This window comes from Thamnophis sirtalis, unplaced genomic scaffold (genome assembly GCF_051295495.1).
Source record: "Thamnophis sirtalis isolate CommonGarterSnake01/CBP01778 unplaced genomic scaffold, rThaSir2_p1.2 scaffold_10, whole genome shotgun sequence".
NCBI lineage: Eukaryota > Metazoa > Chordata > Lepidosauria > Squamata > Natricidae > Thamnophis > Thamnophis sirtalis.
Window position 1 is genome coordinate 71,322,403 of NW_028261390.1, and position 25,232 is coordinate 71,347,634.

The window sequence follows — 25,232 nt, forward strand, 5'->3', positions numbered from 1 at the left end:
AGAGAGAGAGGGAGAGAGAGAAAGAAAGGGAGAGAGAGGGAGAGAAAGAGAGAGAGGGAGAGAGAGAGAAAGAGAAAGAAAGAGAGAGGGAGGGAGAGAGAGAGAGAAAGAAAGAGAGGGAGGGAGAGAGGTAAGCCATTTAGTGTGAAATATGCCCGTGATCCTTTTGCTTAATCTTGTTGCTTTTAAGCCTGATTGCTCCCTTGGGGGGGTGAGGTCAGCGCTTGGGGATAACAGCGGATGGACTCTATATACACAACAGGAGCAACGTTGGCACAGTCACGGCTAATATAGGATTTTCCCTCTCAAAGTCCTTCAAGTAGACCTAATCCACTTTCATTTGGATTTACGGAGCAGATTAGCCGAAGACAAGATTAAAACCAAGTGGAATCCAATTTTATTTAAGGATAAAACTGCAAGCAGGATTTGTGGCCTGCAGGAAGCTTTTAAACAGCCTGGAAAGAAACGGTGGTTGCAGACAAAGGTTCTGGGGGGAAAGAGATCGTGCTGGTGGCGACTTAGGAAGGGAGGATTTTTGTGCCTTTGTGGATTTGTTCCTGCTCTAATCACCGGAGTCTGTCCTGACCGAGAGCCTGAAGCAAACTCCTGGTCCTGACAAAAACTCCTTTTATTAATTGACTGTGAATTCTGATCATTCCCATCCAGCTAAGTCTTTCAAGGGAAGATTTATGGTCACAGACCTCATCTGGCTTGGAGAGCTGCCAGGCCGACATTCTGCAGAACTTGGCAAGGACTCTTGGAGAGTCACGAACCAATGAAGCGAAATAATTGTCTCCTGCAAACTCCACTCCCCTGTCGCTCCTCGTTTATTCCCTATAGGAGGGGCCATTCACCGTCCACCTGTGGCCTCACTCCCAAGTCGACCCCTGTTGTTTAGATGTTCCCTTCGTCTGGCAACTCTGCGCATGCGCACACTGGGAACAGGCTCCAGCTGTTCCTCTGCCTCACTGATGTCTGACTCCCAACTTCTCAAAGAAGAACCTCCACATAAAACTTTAAACAAGACGTGAGAATGTCCAACGGGTGTATCCACAGGGGAAACAGGCTGAGATGCAGGAAGACGGGTAGCCTTACCAAGTCCCGACAAATGCTTCTGCCGACACCTATTTTGAGGGCAGCAAAATAAGGATATGGGGTCCTTCTTTGGGAGCTTCTGACCAGCAACCCGATTTACTTAACGACCATGTGACTGACTCAACGGCTGCAGGGATTCCCTTAGCCACTGCGGCGATAAAGGTCGTAAAATGGGGCAAGATTCACGTAACAATTGTCTCGCGTAGCAACGGAAATCTTGGGCTCGATTGTGGCCATAATTGTGACTTATAAACAGCTAATAACTAGATCAAACTATTCATTTGTTCAGTGGGATGGCTTTCTTTCAGAAGTTGTGCTGGAAGTTTTTAAGAAGGGATTGGACGGGCATTTGTCTGGAATCGCATAGGGTTTCCTGCTTCAGCAGGGGGCTGGACTAGAGGACCTCCAAGGTCCCTTCCAGCTCTGTTATTCTATTCTATTCCATTGCATTCCATTCTTCCCATGTTCTGTTCTGTTCTGTCTGTTCCATCCCCACTGACTGTAAATTTGTTCTGGGACCCAAGAGTGACAAGCTCTTGTCTGTTGTGGAGAGGCCTGTGACAGAAGAAAGAGAGAGAAACCGAAGGAAAATAAAGGGCACCATTTCCATGAGTTTCAAAAGAGCTTCCTTGTTCTCTTGCCACAGTTTGTAGAGCTCATCAGCCAAGGGAAACTTCTCGCATCCAAGCTCCAAAGTTATCTCGAAGCAGTTTGTATGGAGATAATTGAAATCCGCCATTCCTGGAGAAAAACAACAACAACAAGAACAGAATTTTGATCCAGTGGTTAACTTTAATGAACAGAAGGACGAGGGGTGACATGACAGCAGTCTTCCAGTATCTAAAGGATTGCCATAAAGAAGAGGGGGTCAACCTATTCTCCAAATAGGTAGGAGATCCTTCCTATCACCCATCTCCTCCCAGTTATGACTGCAGGACTGTAACTTGGCTGCTTGTATCCTTAATGATTTATATTGATATTGATTGTTTCCTGATTGCTTGTTTGTACCCTGTGACTATCATTAAGTGTTGCACCTTATGATTCTTGACTAATGTATCTTGTCTGTTTATGTACACTGAAAGCATAGGCACTGAAGACCAATTCCTTGTCCAATCACACTTGGCCAATGAACTATTCTATTCTATTCTATTCTATTCTATTCTATTCCATTCCATTTTTTCCGTATTCTTTCCGTATTCTTTCCGTATTCTTTCCGTATTCTTTCTGTATTCTTTCTGTATTCTTTCCGTATTCTATTCTATTCTATTTCCATTGCACTCCACTCCATTCTTTCTGTATTCTTTCTGTATTCTTTCTGTATTCTTTCCATATTCTATTCTATTCTATTCTATTCTATTCTATTTCCATTGCACTCCACTCCATTCTTTCTGTATTCTTTCCGTATTCTTTCCGTATTCTTTCCGTATTCTATTCTATTCTATTCTATTTCCATTGCACTCCACTCCATTCTTTCTGTATTCTTTCCGTATTCTTTCCGTATTCTATTCTATTTCCATTGCACTCCACTCCATTCTTTCTGTATTCTTTCTGTATTCTTTCCGTATTCTATTCTATTCTATTCTATTCTATTTCCATTGCACTCCACTCCATTCTTTCTGTATTCTTTCCGTATTCTTTCCGTATTCTATTCTATTCTATTCTATTTCCATTGCACTCCACTCCATTCTTTCTGTATTCTTTCCGTATTCTTTCCGTATTCTATTCTATTTCCATTGCACTCCACTCCATTCTTTCTGTATTCTTTCTGTATTCTTTCCGTATTCTATTCTATTCTATTCTATTCTATTTCCATTGCACTCCACTCCATTCTTTCTGTATTCTTTCCGTATTCTTTCCGTATTCTATTCTATTCTATTCTATTTCCATTGCACTCCACTCCATTCTTTCTGTATTCTTTCCGTATTCTTTCCGTATTCTATTCTATTTCCATTGCACTCCACTCCATTCTTTCTGTATTCTTTCTGTATTCTTTCCGTATTCTATTCTATTCTATTCTATTTCCATTGCACTCCACTCCATTCTTTCTGTATTCTTTCCGTATTCTTTCTGCATTCTATTCTATTCTATTCCATTCCATTCTTTCTGTATTCTTTCTGTATTCTTTCTGTATTCTTTCTGTATTCTTTCTGTATTCTTTCTGTATTCTTTCTGTATTCTTTCTGTATTCTTTCCATATTCTATTCTATTCTATTCTATTCTATTCTACTCTATTCTATTATTTCCATTCTATTCCACTCCATTCTTTCTGTATTCTTTCCATATTCTTTCCGTACTCTATTCTATTCTATTCTATTTCCATATTATTCTATTCTATTCCCATTCCCACTCCCCCTATTTCTACTCTACTCTACTCTACTCTACTCTACTCAAAGCACCTGAGGGTAGAACAAGAATCAACGGATGGAAACTCATCAAGGAGAGAAGCAACTTAGAACTGAGGAGGAATTTCCTGACAGTGAGAAAAAATTGACCAGTGGGACAGAAGTTGCCTCCAGAAGTTGTGAATGCTCCAACATTGGAAGTTTTGAAGAAGATGTTGGATAACCATTTGTCTGAATGCTATAGGGCCCTCTGCCTGAGTGGGGGGGGGGGTTGGACTAGAAGACCTCCAAGGCCCCTTCCAACTCTGTTATTCTGTTTTGCGTGGTGAAGAGGCAGGAAAAAACAGGCTGGGCCACAATGGAGGAAACACAACACATGTGAGGAACCCCTACAAAACTCACGGCCAAAAGCCCCCCATCCGTAGCCAAGGCAGAAGACCTTCATCTGAAGGTCTCTTTTTAGACCAGCGCCTAGAAAACATTGTTCCCCCCCACCACCTTCTGATGTCATCACAAAGTTCCCTGCCAGCTTTGTGGTCATTGGGCTGGTTTTGCTACCCACCCAAGATGCTGGAAACGGTGGTGGTCGCGGGCCCTCGATAGACAGCAGACAGACAGTTTGGGGCCTTGTAAATTATGTATGCCTGCATTAGCCTGGCCAGCAAGACATATGGGTTTTTCAATGGCCGTGGCTCCATCGAGGTAGCACCCCCGTTTTAAGTGGTAGGTGTCTCTCGCTCACTTACGGAGAGATTACGTGAGCGAGCGGCTTCTTTCTCCTCCTCCAGGCGTTTCCCCCTCCTACGGCGGCGTAGAACATCAAAACCACTTGCAGAAGGAGAAAAACAAAACCCACCAGAACGTTTTACCTCCAGTAAAGCTGTACCACTCCGCCCCGTTTATGATGCCTCCTCGGTGGACGAAATTTCCGCCGCAACGCATTTCGGATTTGTCCGAGATGCCAGGGTGCGCATCTGCGTAGGTTTTAGAAAGCAGCTTGAACATCTGAAACCAACGTTCACAAGTTGCAGATTAAACTCTTGATATCTTCAGTGTGTTCCGTTCACAGTTCCTGGCGGCCTTCTAGACCTCCTCCAAATTTATCCGTTTTATTGTTTTAAATGTGGTTTTACATTCTGCAAGCCGCCTTGACTCGCCGTGGGTGAATAGGCAGCAATATAAATTCAATACATCTATATCGATTAAAAAAATGGCTCTGTGTGTGTGTTTGTGTGTGTTCCAACACAACTCTGGAATGCCTTGAGTGCAATTTCAACCAAACTTGGTACACAGATGGCTTACTCTCTGGAGACAAAGACTGTGGCGGTAAGACACCCCTAACACCCCTTGGTGTGTGTGTGTTCTGTTAAGATACAGCCTGTTGTGCCTTAAGACAGCTTCTACTGTACAGCACAGTGGAGTTGCCATGGTAACGGCTTCACCATACTCCACATGAGGGCTCCCTCTGGTAAGGGGAAAAATCCAACATTAGAAATTACGTTTGATCTGGACATTTGTGAATGTCATACACAGGATTGGGATAAACATCTACCTGGGCCGGGTTTATAGCTTATAATAAATAAAATAAAAGGCCACTGGACCCTCAGTTCACGTTCAGGAAAGAAGACTTCTCCTGCAGAAGAAGCAAGGCTTGGGGGTCCACCATGCTGACCTTCCTTGTCGTTCCTTTTTTCCTATGCTTTCACGTTTTGATCGGAATTTTATTTATTTTAGGAAGTGTATCTAGCTGCCTATATATTATGCGATGTATCGCTCACTGTGACCCTAGGGGGCTTACGGACAATAAAAACACAATGTAGAAAAAAAAATGAAAATGATATAAAATAATAATCAAATAATGAGCCCCCAACTCCCACCCTTCGGTGACACCAGGCACTCAAACCATCCATTTAGTGGCCCCCATCCCACTCTGGAGGGGACGCGGTGGCTGAGTGGCTAAGACGCTGAGCTTGTTGATCAGAAAGGTCTGCAGTTTGGCGATTCGAATCCCTAGCATCTATAAAAAAATTTTAAATAAAAATAGCAATAGCAATAGCAATAGCAGTTAGACTTACATACCGCTTCAGAGGGCTTTCAGCCCTCTCTAAGCGGTTTACAGAGTCAGCATATTGCCCCCAACAATCTGGGTCCTCATTTTACCCACCTCGGAAGGATGGAAGGCTGAGTCAACCCTGAGCCGGTGAGATTTGAACAGCCGAACTGCAGATAACAATCAGCTGAAGTGGCTGCAGTACAGCACTCTAACCACTGCGCCACCTCGGCTCTGTTGTGGCCCAGCAGGAGCCGTTGGAGCTGCCACCAGACTCCGACAGCGAGGGGCCCTATGATTCGGCTCTGGAGGATGTGGAGGACCCTGTACAGGGTTCCGACTCCGAGCAGGGTGCAGAGAGACTGGTTGGCCACCAGGTGGCGCTTGAGCCTTGGACCAGTGGGGAGGAGACAAGGGAGAGTGATCCAGAAGCCAGCAGTGAGTTGTTCCTGGATGCACGGCATCGAAGAGCTACTAGGAGTCAGGAACAGTTGCGCAGTTACAGGAGGTAATTGCACTCAGCTGGTGGTCATTAGGCTCCTCTCCAGACTATAAAAAGGCTACTTGTGCACACGGCCCTCTTTGTAGAAGTCAACGCAGTCGGAGGACAGTTCTGTGAGCTTGGCAGGCTGGATTGCTGCCAAGCCTTATCTGTGTTCATTGCTGCCTGAGTTTGTCTGAGTTGCTGCCAAGGTCCTTATCTGTTTGTTATGCCTGGCTTTCAGCCACCGAGGTCTTGGTGTCTTGCTATTAAAGTACATTCCAGTTAAGCTTGTCTCGGCATTCATTACAGGACGGAGGAGGGGGTCAGAACAAAAAGCCAATTAAAAAATACTCATTTGCGATTTGTTTGATTCTTTTCTGCATTAAATGGCATAGTTTGAGAATGGAGATTTAAACCTAACATTTTTAATAGGGGGGGGGAGAATGAAAGAGGGCTTAACTTTGGCAAACAACAACAACAACAAGCCCGCACCTCCTTCTTGTCCTCATCACATTCCCTTTATATTTTAGTTGAGCATTTTTAAAACCTCGTCGCGTGGCGTTACCTTCTCATCCGGGGTTGGAGAGAGCATCTTGTCTTCCGTCGGGTGGACGGAGAAATCGTACGGATAAGAAACGACCAAATCTCCCCCGTGGAGACTGGCAGACAGGACGAACGGGACGGACTTCATCCACTTCATCACCGCTTTGGTCTCTGGCGCCACCTGAAGGAGAAGTGGAAAAGGACCACGGGAAGAAGGGAGAGTTAAGGATGCTCCAGGGAGCCTCCGGTGGCGCAGTGGTTAGAGTGCAGCATTGCAGGCTGAACTCTGCATTCCACAGGCGGCAGTTCGATCCTGACTGGCTCAAGGTTGCCTCATCCTTCCCTCCTTCTGAGGTGGTTAAAATGGGGACCCAGATTGTTGGGGGAAAGAAGCTGACTATAAACTGCTTAGAGAGGGCTGAAATGCAGGGTGAAGCGGTATATAAGTCTAAGTCCTTCCTTCCTTCCTCCCTTCCTTCCTTCCTTCCTTCCTTCCTTCCTTCCTTCCTTCCTTCCTTCCTTCCTTTCCTTCCCAGTGGTTAGAATGCAGTATTGCAGGCTGACTCTGCCGACTGCCACAGTTCGATTCTGACCGGCTCTAGCTAGACTCAGTCTTCCCGCCTTCCAAGGTTGGTAAAATGAGGACCCAGATTGTTGGGGGAAAGAAGCTGACTCTGTAAACTGCTTAGAGAGGGCTGAAAAGCACGGTGAAGCGGTATATAAGTCTGCTTCTTTCCTTCTTTCCTTCCTTCCTTCCTTCCTTCTTCCTTCCTTCCTTCCTTCCTTCCTTCCTTCCTTCCTTCCCAGTGGTTAGAATGCAGTATTGCAGGCTGACTCTGCCCACTGCCAGCAGTTCGATTCTGACTGGCTCTAGTTAGACTCAGCCTTCCCGCCTTCCAAGGTCAGTCAAATGATGACCCAGATTGTTGGGGGCAAGATGCTGACTCTGTAAACCTCTCAGAGAGGGCTGTAAATCAAATGGAGCAGAATATAAGTCTAAGTGCTATCGGTCTCCTTGTTCTCCTCTTCCTCCTCCCTTCGTTTGCCTCCTTTTAATCTTATAAGTAACCCTGATGGGGCAGTGCTTAGAATGCAGTATTGCAGGCAGACTCTGCCCACAGCCAGGAAGTTCGATCCCGAGCGGCTCAAGTTTGACTCAGCCTTCCGTCCTTCCGAGGTGGGTAAAATGAGGCTGACTCAGTAAAAGGCTTAGAGAGGGCTGTAAAGCACTGTGAAGCGGTATATAAGTCTGCTATTGTTACTTCTCCCTCCCTCCCGCCTTCCTTCCTTCCTCCCTCCCTTCTTTCCCAGTGGTTAGAATACAGTACTGCAGGCTAACTCTGCCGACTGCCAGCAGTTCGATCCTGACTGGCTCAAGGTGGACTCAGCCTTCCATCCTTCGGAGGTCGGTAAAATGAGGACCCGGATTGTTGTGGGGGGCAAGAGGCGGACTCTGTCAACCGCTACACAAACTCCTTGTAAAGCCCTGTGAAGTAGTATGTAAGTCTAAACGCTATGGCTATTCACAAATCCTTATTGATGTCAAACGCAGGGAAGCGGGCTCTGGGTGGCTTTCAAAGAGAGCCGTGTGTGAGTTGTGATTGTCCGTGAAATTAAAAACGAGTCATTTTAAGACTCACTAGTTAAAAATTTGGACTGGAACAACTACAGATGCTTCTTATATTAGGGACCCCAATGTTGGAATAAAGGCGTGACCCGTCAAAACCGCGGTCCACTAAAGCGCGCCCGATTAAAGCGTGTACGTGACGTCATCAGCAGTGCGACAAATAAAATTAAAAATAAATTAAATTAAAATTAAAATAAAATTAAAGCAAGCCGATTCACATAAAGGTAAGGGTTAGGTTTAGGGTTAGGGTTAGGTTAAGGGTTAGGGTTAGGTTTAGGGTTACGTTAAGCGTTAGGGTTAGGTTTAGGGTTAGGTTAAGGGTTAGCGTTAGGTTTAGCGTTAGGTTTAGCGTTAGGTTAAGGGTTAGGTTTAGGGTTAGGTTTAGGGTTAGGTTTGGGGGGGTTAGGTTTAGATTTACGCGTTAATTTTAAGTTTACCGCTCACAGCGTGCTGTTTTCGTCGCGCTGTGATGACGTCACGTACGCGCTTTCATCGAGCGCGCTTTAGTCTACCGCGGTTTTGTGGTGGAACCGGAATAAAGTCCAAATGGTCACCGTATTGATGGTAGACTGACGGAACAATTAATCAACGGAACGACTTGCCACCAGAAGTTGTGAATGCTCCAACACTGGGAAATTTTCAAGGAGAGATTAGACAACCCTTGGTCTGAAACGGCGTAGGGTTTCCTGCCTGAGCAGGGGGTTGGACTAGAAGACCTCCAAGGTCCCTTCTGACTGCTGTTATTCTGCAGTCTGTATTATTTTGACAGGTCACCCCCTGTGCATTGCTAACGTGCCTCCTCACCTTGCCCAGCCAATACGACTGTGGGATAGGGAGGTGATCCAACCGAGCCCCTCGGATCTTGGCGAGCCTGTAAGCTTCAGAGGTCAAATCTGGGAAGTTTCGGTTGAGATCGAGGTTTTGAGCCGTTTGCCTCCCGTTGATCCAGCCGTTATAGCCAGCGCCCTGTTAGCCGAAGGAAAGAGCAATAATTCAGAAGGGAGGCAGGGGCAATGTGAGAGCATGGATGCCCTGAAACATTCATTGTGCCATAAATGGATTTGATATAATACAGGGCAAGATTGCCCACTGGGACTCCTAGGTCTCTCTCAAGTGACTTGGCCCAAGAATAGTAATCCTGATGTCTCCCCTGGTCCTTCTTTTCATTCAACTAGACATACCCAGTTCCTGCAACCGTTCTTTGTATGTTTTATCCTCCAGTCCCCTAATCCTCTTTGTTGCTCTTCTCTGCACTCTTTCCAGAGTCTCCACATCTTCTTCTACATCGTGGTGACCAAAACTGGATGCAAATATTCCAAGTGTGGCCTTCCCAAGGCTTTATAAAGTGGTATTAACCCTTCACGTGATCTTGGTTCTCTCCCTCTGTTGATGCAGCCTAGAACTGTGTTGGCTTTTTTGGCAGCTGCTGCCCACGGCTGGCTCCTATTTAAATGGTTCTCCACTAGGACTCCGAGATCCCTCTCACGGTTACTACTATTGAGCGAGGTGCCACATATACCAGTGATGGCTAACCCTTTTGCTATCATGTGCCAAAAGTGGGGGGAGCGCAGGTGTGTGTGTGTCGTGCGCTGGTGCAATTCCATAATTCCATGCGCACGACCCCTGCCCTCCCCCTGCTTTTTGCGCACGATGCACCCGTTTTTCACCTTCCCTGGGCTGCAGAAGCTTTCTTGGAGCCCGGGGAAGGCGAAAATGGCTTCCCTGCCTGCCCTGGAGGACCTCCGGAGGCTTCAGGAGGCTTCCCTGAAGTCTCTGGAGAGCGAAAAACAGCCCAACGGGCAAGCAGGAAGCCCATTCCCAAACTTCTGGGTTCCCTGAAGCCTCTGGAAGGAGGAAAACGTCCTAATGTGCAAACCGGAAATCCGTTCCCAAGCTTCCGGTTTGCACATTGGGTCGTTTTTCGCCGCCCGGAGGCTTCACGGAAGCTTCCGGAGGTTGAAAAACGGCTGAAAAGGAAGGCCGAAGTCAGCTGGGCAGTGCATTCAATGCCTCGCGTGCCCTAACAAATGGCTCCGCGTGTCACCTGTGGCCTTTGTCACCTGTGGCATGCACACGGACATATACTGTACCGGTGCATTTCGTTTTTCTTGCCTAAACGTAGAAACTTACTTTTCTCCCCTTTCTTGATTCCATTTCTTTTCTTTTCGACCTCTACCGCTTTAGATCTGAGGCAGGAAATGAGTTGGGTTCTTTTGGGTTAAAATTCCAGAACTTTGGATCATGGGGGACATGAAATGGGGAGAAGTGAGCTGCAGCCCAAAACATCTGGAAGTAGCAAGGGAGATTCTTGGCCACACCAACTGACCACATCCGATTCTACCAAACCGTACCAAAAAAATACTTTTCAAACTCCAATCGATTCCAAAGGGGCTAATTGGGATCTCTTGATTAGGCTCCCACCTTGGCTGGTTTGAAAGGAGCTAAGAAAACTGTTGTGGCCAAGCAGTGGCCAGTGGAGCTGGCAGCACAGTCGGACAGAGAGGAGGTTGGGGAGGAAGATGGGCCAGTCCTGGAGTCTGGGGAAGGCTCTGAGGAGGGCTCTCTGTGGGAGGCAGATAATAGGACCTTAAAACATGAAAGTCTTTAGTGTTGACTAATATTGTAAGAGGTGGTAGAATAGAGGAGCTTCTTCTTAAATCTACTATCATCTTCTACCCTCAAAACGATGCTATAGGGCAGTGGGTCCCAAACTTGGCAACTTTAAGACTTGTGGACTTCAACTCCCAGAATTCTCCAGCCAGCTCTGCAGAGGAGCATGGGCCAGTCCTGGAGTCTGGGGAAGGCTCTGAGGAGGGCTCTGTGTTGGAGGCAGAGAGGGGGCCAGGGCTGTATGCCAGTTATCAGCTGCCTTTGGAGTCAGACATCAGTGAGGCAGAAGAACAGTTGGAGCCTATTCCAAGTGTGCACATGCGCAGAGCTGCCAGATGAAGGGAACAGCTAAAGAACAAGGGTTGACTTGGGAGTGAGGCCACATGTGGATGGTGAATGGCCCCTCCCATAGGGAATAAAGAGGAGCGAAAGGGGAGTGGAGTTTGCAGGAGGCAATTAATTCAATTCATTCGGGTGAAGATCTGTTCCTGACTTCTCACCAAGCAATTGCTGCTACAGCGTGGCGTTTGGAAGATATCGGCCTGGCAGCTCTCCAAGCCTGACGAAAGTCTGTAGTTTTGAAATCTCTTGAAAGACTCTTGGCCGGGACTTTGCTGGAGAGGAATCCCCTTTAAAACTAAATAAAATTGGGGTTTTAATCGGGACAAGGATTCGGCTTCATGCTTTTGGGAAGCCTAGATCAGAACAGAACCGACCTCCTGGGTGTTTTGATCCCAAATTGGCGCTTACCTCTTCTGCTGCCAGTTCGTACCCGTCGGGGTTCATAGAGGGCAGGAGATGAATCCGAGTGTTGTTGACCAACGTCTGGATCCTGGGGTTGCCCAGAAGATATTCCGAACACAGATGCTGGGCAAGGTAGATCAGCATTTCCCTGCCCACAACTTCATTTCCGTGCATGTTGCCAATATATTTCAACTCCGGCTTGACTGTGGAAAAAATGAACCAGGAGAGAATAGCAGTAGCAGTAGACTTATATACCGCTTCATAGGCCTTTCAGGCCTCTCTAAGCGGTTTACAGAGAGTCAGCATATTGCCCCCAACAATCTGGGTCCTCATTTTACCCACCTCGGAAGGATGGAAGGCTGAGTCAACCCTGAGCCGGTGAGATTTGAACCGCTGACCTGCTGATCTAGCAGTAGCCTGCAGTGCTGCATTTAACCAGTGCGCCACCTTGGCTCTAATAGCAATAGCAGTAGGGACTTATATACCGCTTCCTAGGGCTTTCAGCCCTCTCTAAGCGGTTTACAGAGAGTCAGCATATTGCCCCCAACAATCTGGGTCCTCATTTTACCCACCTCGGAAGGATGGAAGGCTGAGTCAACCCTGAGCCGGTGAGATTTGAACCGCTGACCTGCTGATCTAGCAGTAGCCTGCAGTGCTGCATTTAACCAGTGCGCCACCTTGGCTCTAATAGCAATAGCAGTAGGGACTTATATACCGCTTCCTAGGGCTTTCAGCCCTCTCTAAGCGGTTTACAGAGAGTCAGCATATTGCCCCCAACAATCTGGGTCCTCATTTTACCCACCTCGGAAGGATGGAAGGCTGAGTCAACCCTGAGCCGGTGAGATTTGAACCGCTGACCTGCTGATCTAGCAGTAGCCTGCAGTGCTGCATTTAACCAGTGCGCCACCCCTTAAGTGACCTTCCTGATGCTAAAAGAAGGGCAGATGACCTTTCTGTTGGTGGCAGGGGTGAAATGTAAATATTTTTGTTGACATTTTGATGGTTCTCTAGGTGTGGCTCGGCGGTGCTGGGATCATGTGACTGGGCGGGCGTGGCCAACATTTTTTAATTTTTAAAGCATAATAGCAATAGCAGTTAGACTTATGTACCGCTTCATAGGGCTTTCAGCCCTCTCTAAGCGGTTTACAGAGTCAGCATATTGTCCCCAACAACAATCCGGGTCCTCATTTCACCCACCTTGGAAGGATGGAAGGCTGAGTCAACCCTGAGCCAGTGAGATTTGAACAGCCGAACTAGCAGTCAGCTGAAGTAGCCTGCAGTGCTGCATTTAACCACCGCGCCACCTCGGCTCTCACCTACTACCTACTGAATTTTTCAGAGTATAAGACGCACCAAGGTTTTGAAGAGGCAAATAAAAATTAAAAAAGGATTTGCACTCTGCAGACCTCCCCAAAAACGGGCCGTTTTTCGCAAAAACAGGCCCGTTTTTTGTCAAAAGAAGGCTATGCATATCCTTTAGGAGGCTTTGGACTTTGCTCGTCAGGTGGGTGGCTCGCAAAAGGGGATCATGTGCCTCCCCCCCCAGGACTTTGTGACTGTTGTAAATAGGAACCAGTGGCCTGGGGGGGGAGGGAAAGGAGCAAAAAAGGAGGAGGAAGAAGTGGAAGGCAAGGAGGAAGAGGAGGAGGGGGATAAGCAGGGGAGGAGGGAAGGAAGAGGGTGGAGAAGTAGGAGAAAGAGGAGGGAAAGGAGGAAGAGGAGGAGAGGGAGGGGAGAAGCGGGAAGGGAGAAAGAGGAGGAGGAGGAAGAAAAAGAAGAGAAGGAGGAGGAGAAATAAAAGGAGGAGAAATCAGGAGGAGGAGGAATTGGAGGAGGAGGAAGAAAAAGGGGAGGAGAAGAAAGGAGGAGGAGGAGGAATTGGAGGAGGAGGAAGAAAAAAAGGGGAGGAGAAGAAAGAAGAGAAGGTGAAGGAGCCAAAAGAAGGGAAGGAAGAAGAGGAGGAGGTGGAGGAGAAGAAGGCAGCCTTGGGTTGCTCACGCAGTTCATGAGTCCCAGGGCTGGTGGAGAACTCGATCACAAAAAGGTCCTTTCCTTCAAAGCTACGTCCAATGCTGGACAGCCGGGCAATCTGAGGACATCGGGAGACCACCTTCTTCAAAACTTTCACCATTTGCGGGAAGGAGTGGTGGGTGAACTGGATGGACGCAGGGGCTTCGCTGAGGGCCTCTTCGGCAAATTCTATTTCACCTACAAGAAGACAAGAGGGGTTGACACGTAAGCGGTGCAGGGAGATCACCGTTAGCTTCTCCCCAACGAGGACTCCAAGGACCACCGGACGGGCTAGCAAAATGGGAAGAACCTTCATCAACGTCCTATTTTATACCCAAGCTTTGCGGCTAAGATGCTGAGCTTGTCAATCAGAGAGGTCGGCCCTTTGGCCATTCGAATCCCTACCACCGCATAACGGAGTGAGCTCCTGTTACTTGTCCCAGCTTCTACCAACGAACAGTTGTACTAACTCCTGTTGTGGCCCGCCAGTGGCCAGAGGAGCTGGCAGCAGAGTTGGACAGTGAGGAGGTTGGGGAGGGACATGGGCCATTCCTGGAGTCTGGGGAAGGCTTGGATGAGGGCTTTGTGTCAAAGGCAGAGAGGGGGCCAGGGCCCTATGCCGACTATCAGCTGCCTTCGGAGTCAGACATCAGTGAGGCAGAAGAACAGCTGGAGCCTGTTCCCAGTGTGCGCATGCGCAGAGCTGCCAGGCGAAGGGAACAGCTAAAGAACAGGTGTCGACTTGGGAGTGAGGCCACAGGTGGACGGTGAATGGCCCCTCCCAGAGGAACTAAAAGAGGAGCGAAAGGAGAGTGGAGTTTGCAGAAAGCAATTAGTTCCCTTCATTGGTTCGTGACTCTCCGAGACTCCTTGCCAAGTTCTGCAGATCTCGGCCTGGCAGCTCTCCAAGCCAGATGAGGTCTGTGACCGTAAATCCTCCCTTGAAAGACTTTGCTGGGTGTGACGGAGCAGAAAATTGACAGTCAATTTAGAAAAGGGGTTTTTGTGGGGACCAGGAGTTTCCTTCATGCTCTTGGGAAGCCAACTCTGTAGATTTAAGGACTCAAAGCACGCCTGGCAGCCCAGTCACCATCATTTCTGGAAGGAACGCGGAGTACTGAGTATCTGAAGCACGGAGACCCACCTGGTTCGGCCCCTTACCTCGCAGCTTCCCTAGCGGGTCGAAGCATCCTTCCACCTCGTCCGCGAAGAAGCGATCACAGTCCAGGAAATACGGCCAAGCCATTTCAATCGCGTCGAAGGCCGGGAGGCAATTTTTCCTCAGGCTCTCGCACACCCTCCGACAAGGTTTCACAACAACCCCGTTTTCGCACTTCGGGGCCATGATGGAGCAGCTCAGGAGGCGCAGATCGGGGTTGCATTCCCCCTGCAGCAGGTTGTGAAGTACACTCGCCAGGATGTATTCGGAACTGTACTCGATGGTTTCCCGGGTTTTCTGGTCCAGCAAGTTAGGATAGGCTGTTTTGGAGTAAGATACGTCATTGCAAGACCCCAGGCCGATATCCACGCAGATTGCTGGAAGAAAGGAGAAAGTATTAACAATTAGTCCAAAAGTACCCAGAAGTGCATTTCAACAACTAACAACTAAGTAAGTAAGTAAGTAAGTAAGTAAGTAAGTAAGTAAGGAAGGAAGGAAGGAAGGAAGGAAGGAAGGAAGGAAGGGGAAAGAGAGAGAGAGGGAGGGAAGGAAGGATAGAAAGAAGGAAGGAAGGAAAGAAAGAAAGAAGAAAGAAAGAAAGAGGGAGGGAAAGATACAGAGATAAATACAGAGATAGATAGATAGATAGATAGATAGATAGATAGATATAGAGATAAGATAGATATAGAGATAGATAGATAGATAGATAGATAGATAGATAGATAGATAGATAGATAGATGATAGATAGATACAGAGATATAGATACAGACAGACAGACAGACAGACAGACAGACAGATAGATAGATATAGAGAAGATAGATGGATGGATGGATGGATGGATGGATAGATAGATAGATAGATAGATAGATAGATAGATAGATAGATACAGAGATATAGATAGATACAGAGATAGATAGACAGACAGACAGGTGCAGACAGACAGACGATGATAGATAGGTAGGTAGGTAGGTAGGTAGGTAGGTAGATAGATAGATAGATAGATAGATAGATAGATACAGAGATAGATACAGAGATAGATAGACAGACAGATACAGATAGATAGATAGATAGATAGATAGATAGATAGATAGATAGATAGATAGATGATAGACAGACAGACAGACAGACAGACAACGATGATAGATAGATAGATAGATAGACAGACAGACAGACAGACATAGAGTATATCTGCAGAACAAAACTCCACATTGGTGACAGGAAGGGCATCTGGCCAGGGAACACTCAGCTCCATTGAGTTGCCCAGACTCCACCCTGCAAGGAATTATGGGGTTGCTAAAAGAAGACAATGATGTGAGGAGGGGTCTGTAGATGTTTTCCCAGCCCTCTTTCTGTCTTCTATTATGATACTGGCTATGTATAGTATACATGCGATTGTATGTCATGAAAATGGAAAATAAAAAAGTATATATTTTTAAAAAACACCCCATTCCCATCCGTGTGAGGACGTTCAGCTGATTGGCCTTTGAACCAGAAGCAGCTGAATCTCCGGAAGTTTAGCTGGACCAAAAGATGGATCTCTGCTCCCCTCTAGTGGGAATCGTCTCCATGCGAACCTCACCAGAGGTTCAGAAGTGAATTCCCAGTTTCGAGATGATCTGAATGAAAGGAAGCTGACTGAGTGGGACTTTTAGGCCTGCCTTTGAGCTTATTCTCAACTTAAAAAAAATATTTATCTGTTGTGGCCCGCCAGAGGCCAGCAGAACTGGCAGCAGATTCAGACAGTGAGGAGGTTGGGGAGGAACCTGGGCCAGTCCTGGAGGCTGGGGAAGGCTCCGCTGAGGGCTCTGTGTCGGAGGCAGAGAGGGGGCCAGGGCCATCTGACAGTTATCAGCTGCCTTCGGGGTCGGACATCAGTGAGGCAGAAGAACAGCTGGAGCCTGTTCCCAGTGTGCACATGCGCAGAGCTGCCAGAAGAAAAGAACAGCTCAGAAATCAGGGTCGACTTGGGAGTAAAGCCACAGGTGGATGGTGAATGGCCCCTCCCAGAGGAAATAAAAGAGGAGCGAAAGGGGAGTGGAGTTTGCAGGAGACAATTAGCTTGTTTGTTTCAGGAGTGTGAAGATCTGTCCGTGAATCCTAGAGACTCTGTGCCCGGCCTTTCCTTGCACAGCACCTCATTTGGGAAATATCTACATGGCCTCTTTCCAAGCTAGATAAGGTCTGTGGCCATAAATATTCCTTTGAAAGACTGTTTGCCAGGCCTTGGCTGAAGGTGAACGGGAGGAATTCACCTTCGTTTCATAAAAGGGGTTTTGTCGGGACCAGGAATCTGCCTCGGGCTTTTTTAGGGAAGCTAAGGTCAGAATATTATCTGAGGAGAGACAAAAATTACAGGTAATTCTTAACTTACAATAGTTCAATTAGTGACTGTTGAAACTTACAACGGCACTGGGGGGGAAAAAAGAGACTTACGACCCCTTTTCACAGTTATGACCAGCATCCCCAGAGTCACACGATTTACATTCAGATGCTTGACAAGAGACTCACATTTACAACGGTCGTAGCATCCCGGGGTCACGCGATCCCCTTTTGCAACCTTCTGACAAGCAAAGTGATTGGGGAAGCGGGATTCACTTAACAGCCATGTTTCTCATTTAACAACTGCAGTGATCTACTTAACAAACGTGGCAAGGAAAGTCATAAAAATGGGGCAAAACTCAACAAATTTCTCACTTAGCAACATATATGCTGGACTCAGTGTTGTTCGTAAGTCGAGGACTACCTGTAATGAAAAAGTTATTCAGCCGTGGCTGAACTACACACTCTGAGCAACTGCACACTCCGAGTAACTACACACTCTGAGTAACTACGCACTCTGAGTAACTACACACTCCAAGTAACTACGCACTCTGAGTAACTACACACTCCGAGTAACTAAACAGATGGGAGCTAAGAATTTACAGCATCAGAGAGGATGGCTTTAAGATATGGAAACTCAATTTTGAAGGGTAGGGATATTTAGGGCACCTGCAACACATTTACACCAAGCATCAGACCCTGGAGTAACTCCCAGAAACCCAGAAATTAAACCAATATGTCTGACGTCACTTGTTATTTTACGCTTGCTTTAATTCTTCACTTCCTTCTCTTCCCAGGATGCAACTGCAGTAGACCACGAAGAGGCCACAAACTCATCAGAGTTGTGACTTCAACACTTTGCAACTAAGGTGGGAGGGGGAAGAGAAATAGGGAAGGGGGCTGCCAGAATATGAGCATCTTGCAGGAATTGGACGAACAGAACAGCAAGAAATCCCAAACTATTATTCTTTTTCCGACCAAAGTTTTATTTATTTATTTATGTATCAATACTATAAGATACTGAAATACAAAATAAAATAGTAGAAAAGATAGGGGAGGGGAAAAGGATGGGAAAAGTGTAGGGAAAGAAAGAAAGAAAGAAAGAAAGAAAGAAAGAAAGAAAGAAAGAAAGAAAGAAGGAAAAGGCATTGACTTCTGACTCCCTTTGGTGCAGTAGAATAAAATAATCACATCAAACCTCAACTTTTTTACTTTTATATAATAGTATAAACTAGCAACAACAGCCCTATCTCATCGGTAAAACCTAAAATTAAAGTGTGGTTTCCCCCCCCCCCTTTCCCAACCTCGAGCACAAAGTCCAGAAGTGGTTTCCACGTAGAAAAAAAAGTATTTTAGTAGTAGGGTCAAAATAAATAAAATAAAATGCTCAAATTGATCAAATCGTACTAGGAAACTAAATGCAGCAATATAAATCGTAAGTTACAAGCAACAAGACTATAGTCATGAGTAGGAGGAGATAGGCCTTAGGAAGGATGAGAACAATAGCAACACAGTCTTAGTAAATAATGTGACAGCGTTGTGGGAATTAGTTGATTAGTGGAGTGATGGCCGGTGGGGGAAAACTGACCTTGCATGTAGATATTCTGGCGTGCAGTGCTCTATAGCAGTGTTTCCCAAACTTGGCAACTTTAAGACTTGTGGACTTCAACTGCAGAGCTGGCTGGAAAATTCTGGGAGTTGAAGTCCACAAGTCTTAAAGTTGCCAAGTTTGGGACCCACTGTCCTATAGCATCGTTTTGAGGGTAGAAGATGATAGTAGATTTGAGCTCTTCTATTCTACCACCTCTTACAATATTAGACCACACAAAGTCAACACTAGAGACTTTCATGTTTTAAGGCCCTATTATCTCCAAGGACTTGAAATGGACACCTCACATTAGAACCGTCGTTAAGAAGGCACAACGGAGAACGTCCTTCCTGCGTCAAAGCAGAAAGCTCAGGCTGTCTGCTGATACAGTTCTATCTACAGGATTGATTGAGCCAGTTAGTTTTACCTCCATAATTGCCTGGTTCGGCTCAGCAACTAAACAAGACAGACACGGACTTCAACAGATAGTTAGGACTGCAGAAAAAACAATTGCAACCAGCTTGCCTTCCATCGAGGACCTGTGTATTTCATGAGTCAAAAAGAGGGCTGTGAAAATATCTAGAGACTTGGACATCTACAAATATCTACTTTAGCCTGGGGCTAAAGAGCTGTTGCCCCCGTCTCGAATGGTATGACTGTTGTGAGTTTTAAATTATATATAGTTATGTTGTTGTTTTTAAATCTTTTGTCTGTATCCCCCTCCCCGGTTCGAGTTGTGAGCCGCCCTGAGTCCCCTTCGGGGGGAAAAGGGCGGCATATAAATTTAATAAACTGAACTGAACTGAAACTACAAACCTGGACATAAAGTCTTATGTAGTAACCGTGAGAGGGATCTTGGAGTCCTAGTGGACAACCATTTAAATAGGAGCCAGCCGTGTGCAGAAAGAAGAAAGAAAGAAAGAAGGATGGATGGGAGAAAAAAGGAGGGAAGGGAGAAAAAAAGAAAGAAAGAAAGAAAGAAGAAAAAAGGAGAAAGAAGAAAGAAAGAAAAGACATTATTACCCTTTTTCCTTTTGCCCTGTGTCATGTCTCTTTCCAAACAGTGTGGAGGAGAAAGAGAAAGAGAAAGAGAGAGAGAGAGAGAGAGAGAGAGAGAGAGAGAGAGAGAGAGAGAGAGAGAGAGAGAGAGAGGGCTCCATCCTGATTCCTAAGCCTTGCCAAAACCTTTGCCTTCCTCCTCCTCCTCCTCCTCCTCCTCCTCCTCCTCCTCCTCCTCCTCCTCCTCCTCCTCCTCCTCCCTGCCCATCCCAGGAGACAGGCTGAAACTCCCCAAGAGAAGCCAAGCAAGGGGGGACCCCCCCGTGCCCCCATTCCCCCACCCCCACCCAGCCCCCAAAGGCGCCCGCTGTCGCTTTCCAGCAAGGGACGAGCAAGCGGAAACCAGAACTCTCCACCAAGCCCTTGTTGTCTCTGCTGCTGATCAACGCAATTAGATTAATTACCAGGGGGAGGAATCAGGGTGTGTGTGTGCGTAAGGGAGGGGGGCTTCCCTTCACCCAAAAGGGGAGGAGACCTCCCCCAAAACAGCTGCTTCACTCGGCCTGCTGAGCCAGGCCAGGAAAGACAGACAAGGAAGGAAGGAAGGAATCAGCTCGTCCACCGGAAGTCAGTTATCCAGGCTGCCATCCAGGGAAAAGGCCCACCCGTAGAGCTGGGGGAGTTCTGGCCTCAAAAGTGTCTTTAAAAATAATCCCCCCCTCTGGGGGGGGGGGCCCTCAGCTCTGCATCGCCATCATCAGGAGGTTGCATCAGCAATGCCTGGCATGGCAAAACGTGTTCTCCAAATCGTAGGAAGTTAAAACCCGCCGTTTACCTTGGAAGGGGGAGGTAATAAAGAAGATATTAGATTGTGCAGAAACGAACAGGTTGGCATTGAGAATAAAGGACAAAGAGGAATCAGTGTGCTAACAGGACATGGAGGGGGGGGGGGAGCGATTTTCCGAGGGGCTTGGAAAAAAAAAAGATATAAATAGAAAGAGACAGGAACCAAACATGAAATTTAACCAATTTCGTTGTGTTTATTTTGTGCAATGTCAATAAAGACTACCCTATGCTAAATAAATATCTCAGATGGCACATGATTAAATCGGGGGCGGGGGGGGCGGGAATAAGAAAATATTAAAATGGAAATATACAGGCGTAAAAATGATATGAATTGACAAAGGTTAAATAGCAATTATAAGAATGTGTATCTAGAAAGAAAAATGAAATATCCTGGGAAATATCCTGAAAAAGGCAGAATATTATATTTTCCCTGGATCAGAAAGGGAGAAACGTGTTTTTAGGCAGGAAGCAGACTCACTCTTAATAGCCCCTACCTTTGTCAACGGGCCATTAAAAGATCTGTCTATTCTACATATCAAAGATCTCCCCCCTTCAGCTCCAGGGTGATGGGATTAAGGCATGACGGTACTAGTCCTTTACCAATCTCACCACAGGGCACCTGGGAAGAAGCAAGGCTCAACCGAACTTGGACTCGCACCCTACAGAGTTGCCCCTGCGTGGCCGCATGGGAGTCTGACAACCAATCAGAAGACAAGCTCAAGATCAAAGGCCAGAGAGGGCATAAAACCAGGGATTTTCAGCATCTCGCTCTCTTTTTCTGGAAGCATGGGATCTGCAAACCCCACTCCCTTCTAGCACTGATGATGTTACCTAGTTGGGCCATGAAACGTCTGCAAGAAAACCATGAAGCTCAGAGACCACCAAGGACCCCATAGTCATCCATATCCTCCTCCTCATCCTCATCCTCCTCCTCCTCTCTGTCTCCTCCCCTCCTCCTCCCCTTCCTCTCCACAAATTCCCTTCTAGTACTAATGATGTTACCTAGTTGGGTAATAAAACGTCTGCAAGAAAACCACCAAGTTCAGAGAGCACCAAGGACCCCACAGTCCTTCCTCCTCCTCTCCTCCCCCTCCTCTCTTCTTCCTCCCCTCCTCCTCCTCTCCCCCTCCACCACTTAACCTTAATCTCTCTGATTCCGGCCCGACCAGGAGCCCAGAGTGGGGGAAACGCTCCGCCAGAGGAATGGAGCCAAATCTACGTTTGCCAGCATAATGTTGCAGGATCCAACCCGGGCCGGTCTCCTGGGACAGAGGTTTCGCCTCCCCAGCTTTCGGAGCCCACCCTCAGGAAACGACCCAGATTGCCCCCCGTCCCCCGCTCCGCCCGATGCCCAAGCCGGTGCTGAGCTGCGCGCTGCTGCCTCCTTTCGCGGCATCTCCCACCGAGAAATTTCCTGACAGTGAGAAACGATCAATCGTTGAAGTTGCCTTCGGAAGTTGTGGGAGCTTCATCCCTGGAAGCTTTCAAGAAGAGACTGGGCTGCCCTCGGTCAGAAATGGTGTAAGGTCTCTTGCTTGGGCGGGGGGTTGGACTAGATGACCTCCAAGGCCCCTTCCAACTCTTGTTATTCTATTCTAAAACTCCCCGGGACTCGCGCGCCCTTTCCGGGAGAGCGGGGGAGACTCCTGCCTCCCTTCTGCAGGTCAGCCCACCGGAGAAGCGGCGGCAGGAAGTCGGGAGGGGGAGGTCCAGCTGGGCAAGAACCCCCCACCCCCACCCCTCCTACGGCTGGCGGACACGTGGTGAACCCCCTCTGCCCAAATCCGATCCGCCGGCAGCGCCTTTTTCTCGCCCTTCCAAGACTCGGGGAAAGTGCCCAACGTTAGGCAGGGTCGAAATTCGAAGTTGGGCTGGCGGAGCCTCCTCTTTCACCCCAGCCCCCCAGCCCAGATCCCCCAGACCCACAGCCTCCCAGCTCCCCAGTCCACATCCCCCGGCTCCCCAGGGCTGGCGGAGCCGCCTCTTCCCCCACATCCCCCAGCCCCCCCCCCAGCCCCACATCTCCCCCACATCCCCCAGCCCCCCCCCAGCCCCACATCTCCCAGTCCACATCCCCCAGCCCCCCAGCCCAGATCCCCCAGACCCACAGCCTCCCAGATCCCCAGTCCACATCCCCCGGCTCCCCAGGGCTGGCGGGGTCGCCTCTTCCCCCAAATCCCACAGCCCCACAGCCCCACATCTCCTAGTCCACATCCCCCAGCCCCCCAGCCCAGATCCCCCAGACCCAGAGCCTTCCAGCTCCCCAGTCCACATCCCCCGGGTCCCCAGGGCTGGCGGGGTCGCCTTTTCCCCCCCTGCCCCCAGCCCCACATCCCCCAGTCCACATCCCCCAGCCCCCCAGCCCAGATCCCCCAGACCCACAGCCCCCCAGCTCCCCAGTCCACATCCCCCGGCTCCCCAGGGCTGGCGGGGTCGCCTTTTCCCCCCCAGCCCCCAGCCCCACATCCCCCAGTCCACATCCCCCAGCCCCCCAGCCCAGATCCCCCAGACCCAGAGCCTTCCAGCTCCCCAGTCCACATCCCCCGGCTCCCCAGGGCTGGCGGGGTCGCCTTTTCCCCCCCAGCCCCCAGCCCCACATCCCCCAGTCCACATCCCCCAGCCCCCAGCCCAGATCCCCCAGACCCACAGCCCCCCAGCTCCCCAGTCCACATCCCCCGGCTCCCCAGGGCTGGCGGGGTCGCCTTTCCCCCCCCAGCCCCCAGCCCCACATCCCCCAGTCCACATCCCCCAGCCCCCCAGCCCAGATCCCCCAGACCCACAGCCCCCCAGCTCCCCAATCCACATCCCCCGGCTCCCCAGGGCTGGCGGGGTCGCCTTTTCCCCCCCTGCCCCCAGCCCCACATCCCCCAGTCCACATCCCCCAGCCCCCCAGCCCAGATCCCCCAGACCCACAGCCCCCCAGCTCCCCAGTCCACAGCCCCCGGCTCCCCAGGGCTGGCGGGGTCGCCTTTCCCCCCCCAGCCCCCAGCCCCACATCCCCCAGTCCACATCCCCCAGCCCCCCAGCCCAGATCCCCCAGACCCACAGCCCCCCAGCTCCCCAATCCACATCCCCCGGCTCCCCAGGGCTGGCGGAGTCGCCTTTCCCCCCCAGCCCCCAGCCCCACATCCCCCAGTCCACATCCCCCAGCCCCCCCAGCTCGGAATCCCCACATCCCCCCAACTCCGGATGACCCCAAAGACCCCCCACCCTCCCATCCCTTTCCAAAAGCCCCGCTTCTCCCTACCCGGTCCGGCGAGCGAGGCTGCGGGCGCCAGGATGCCGATGGCCACCGCCGCCAGCCACGCGTGCAGCCCCCGCCTCCGCATGCCTCCCCGCCGCCGGCAGCGCTCGCAGTGATGTGGCATCCCGGGTCCGGCCCGGCCAGGTCCCGCTTTGCGCTCGTCCTTGGGACTCTGGCCGCTGCCCGGAGCGTTGCCCGCCTGCTCGGGGATATACGGCTCGGATCGAGTTTCAGCGGCCTCCGGGGAGGGGAGGGGGAGGAGGCTGGGCGGGGAAGCGAGCCCCTCTCCTCCCCCCCCCCCAGGCTCTGCCGGGAAGAACTGGCCGGGCTCCGCGTCCCTACTTCGCCCTCGCAGAAATCTCTGCGCTCCCGCATCTTCGGTTGCAAAGAGCAGAGGGATCTGGGTGGTTTCCCTGGTTGAGATCAACCTGTCCCAAAAGGACAGGATCCAATTCTGGCCAGAATGTCCGGCAAATCCCAGCCCCCTTGATCAAAGATCTCAGCTCCCTTGGTCAAAGATCCCAGATCCCTTGGTTGGAGATCCCAGATCCCTTGGTCAAAGATCTCAGCTCCCCTTGATCGGAGATCCCAGCAGTCTTGGTCAAACATCTCAGCTCCCTTGGTCAGAGATCCAGCTCTCTTGGTCAAAGATCCCAGCTCCTTTGGTCAAACATCTCAGCTCCCCTTGATCGGAGATCCCAGCAGTCTTGGTCAAAGGTCTCAGCTCCCTTGGTCAAAGATCCCAGATCCCTTGGTTGGAGATCCCAGATCCCTTGGTCAAACATCTCAGCTCCCTTGGTCAGAGATCCAGCTCTCTTGGTCAAAGATCCCAGCTCCTTTGGTCAAACATCTCAGCTCCCCTTGATCGGAGATCCCAGCAGTCTTGGTCAAAGGTCTCAGCTCCCTTGGTCAAAGATCCCAGATCCCTTGGTTGGAGATCCCAGATCCCTTGGTCAAAGATCTCAGCTCCCCTTGATCGAGATCCCAGCAGTCTTGGTCAAACATCTCAGCTCCCTTGGTCAAAGATCCCAGATCCCCTTGATCGGAGATCCCAGCCCCCTTGGTCAAAGATCCCAGCCCCCTTGGTCAAAGATCCCAGCTCTCTTGGTCAAAGATCCCAGATCCCCTTGATCGGAGATCCCAGCCCCCTTGGTCAAAGATCTCAGCTCCCTTAGTCAAGATCCCAGCTCTCTTGGTCAAAGATCCCAGCAGTCTTGGTCAAAGATCCCAGATCCCTTGGTTGGAAATCCCAGCTCCCTTGGTCAAAGATCCCAGCTCCCTTGGTCAAGATCCCAGCTCTCTTGGTCAAAGATCCCAGCAGTCTTGGTCAAAGATCCCAGATCCCTTGGTTGGAAATCCCAGCTCCCTTGGTCAAAGATCCCAGCTCCCTTGGTCAAGATCCCAGCTCTCTTGGTCAAAGATCCCAGCAGTCTTGGTCAAAGATCCCAGATCCCTTGGTTGGAAATCCCAGCTCCCTTGGTCAAAGATCCCAGCTCCCTTGGTCAAGATCCCAGCTCTCTTGGTCAAAGATCCCAGCAGTCTTGGTCAAAGATCCCAGATCCCTTGGTTGG

At 49.3% G+C, this 25,232-nt stretch overlaps 1 protein-coding gene across 1 annotated transcript in view; it reads right to left on the bottom strand.

Annotated features, from left to right (window-relative positions):
* The window catches only part of CPZ (carboxypeptidase Z), a 27,678-nt gene extending 3,837 nt beyond the window's left edge, over window positions 1-23,841 (bottom strand). Inside the window, exons 1-8 of the mRNA XM_087724883.1 lie at window positions 23,665-23,841; window positions 14,667-15,041; window positions 13,494-13,703; window positions 11,502-11,698; window positions 8,946-9,107; window positions 6,537-6,695; window positions 4,307-4,442; window positions 1,697-1,836 (exon numbers count right to left, since the gene is read on the bottom strand). Of these exons, the coding sequence (XP_087581009.1) occupies window positions 1,697-1,836; window positions 4,307-4,442; window positions 6,537-6,695; window positions 8,946-9,107; window positions 11,502-11,698; window positions 13,494-13,703; window positions 14,667-15,041; window positions 23,665-23,785 (1,500 nt within the window). The 5' untranslated portion in view covers window positions 23,786-23,841. The remainder of the gene's footprint in view (window positions 1-1,696; window positions 1,837-4,306; window positions 4,443-6,536; window positions 6,696-8,945; window positions 9,108-11,501; window positions 11,699-13,493; window positions 13,704-14,666; window positions 15,042-23,664) is intronic.
* Window positions 23,842-25,232: the final 1,391 nt, after the last annotated feature.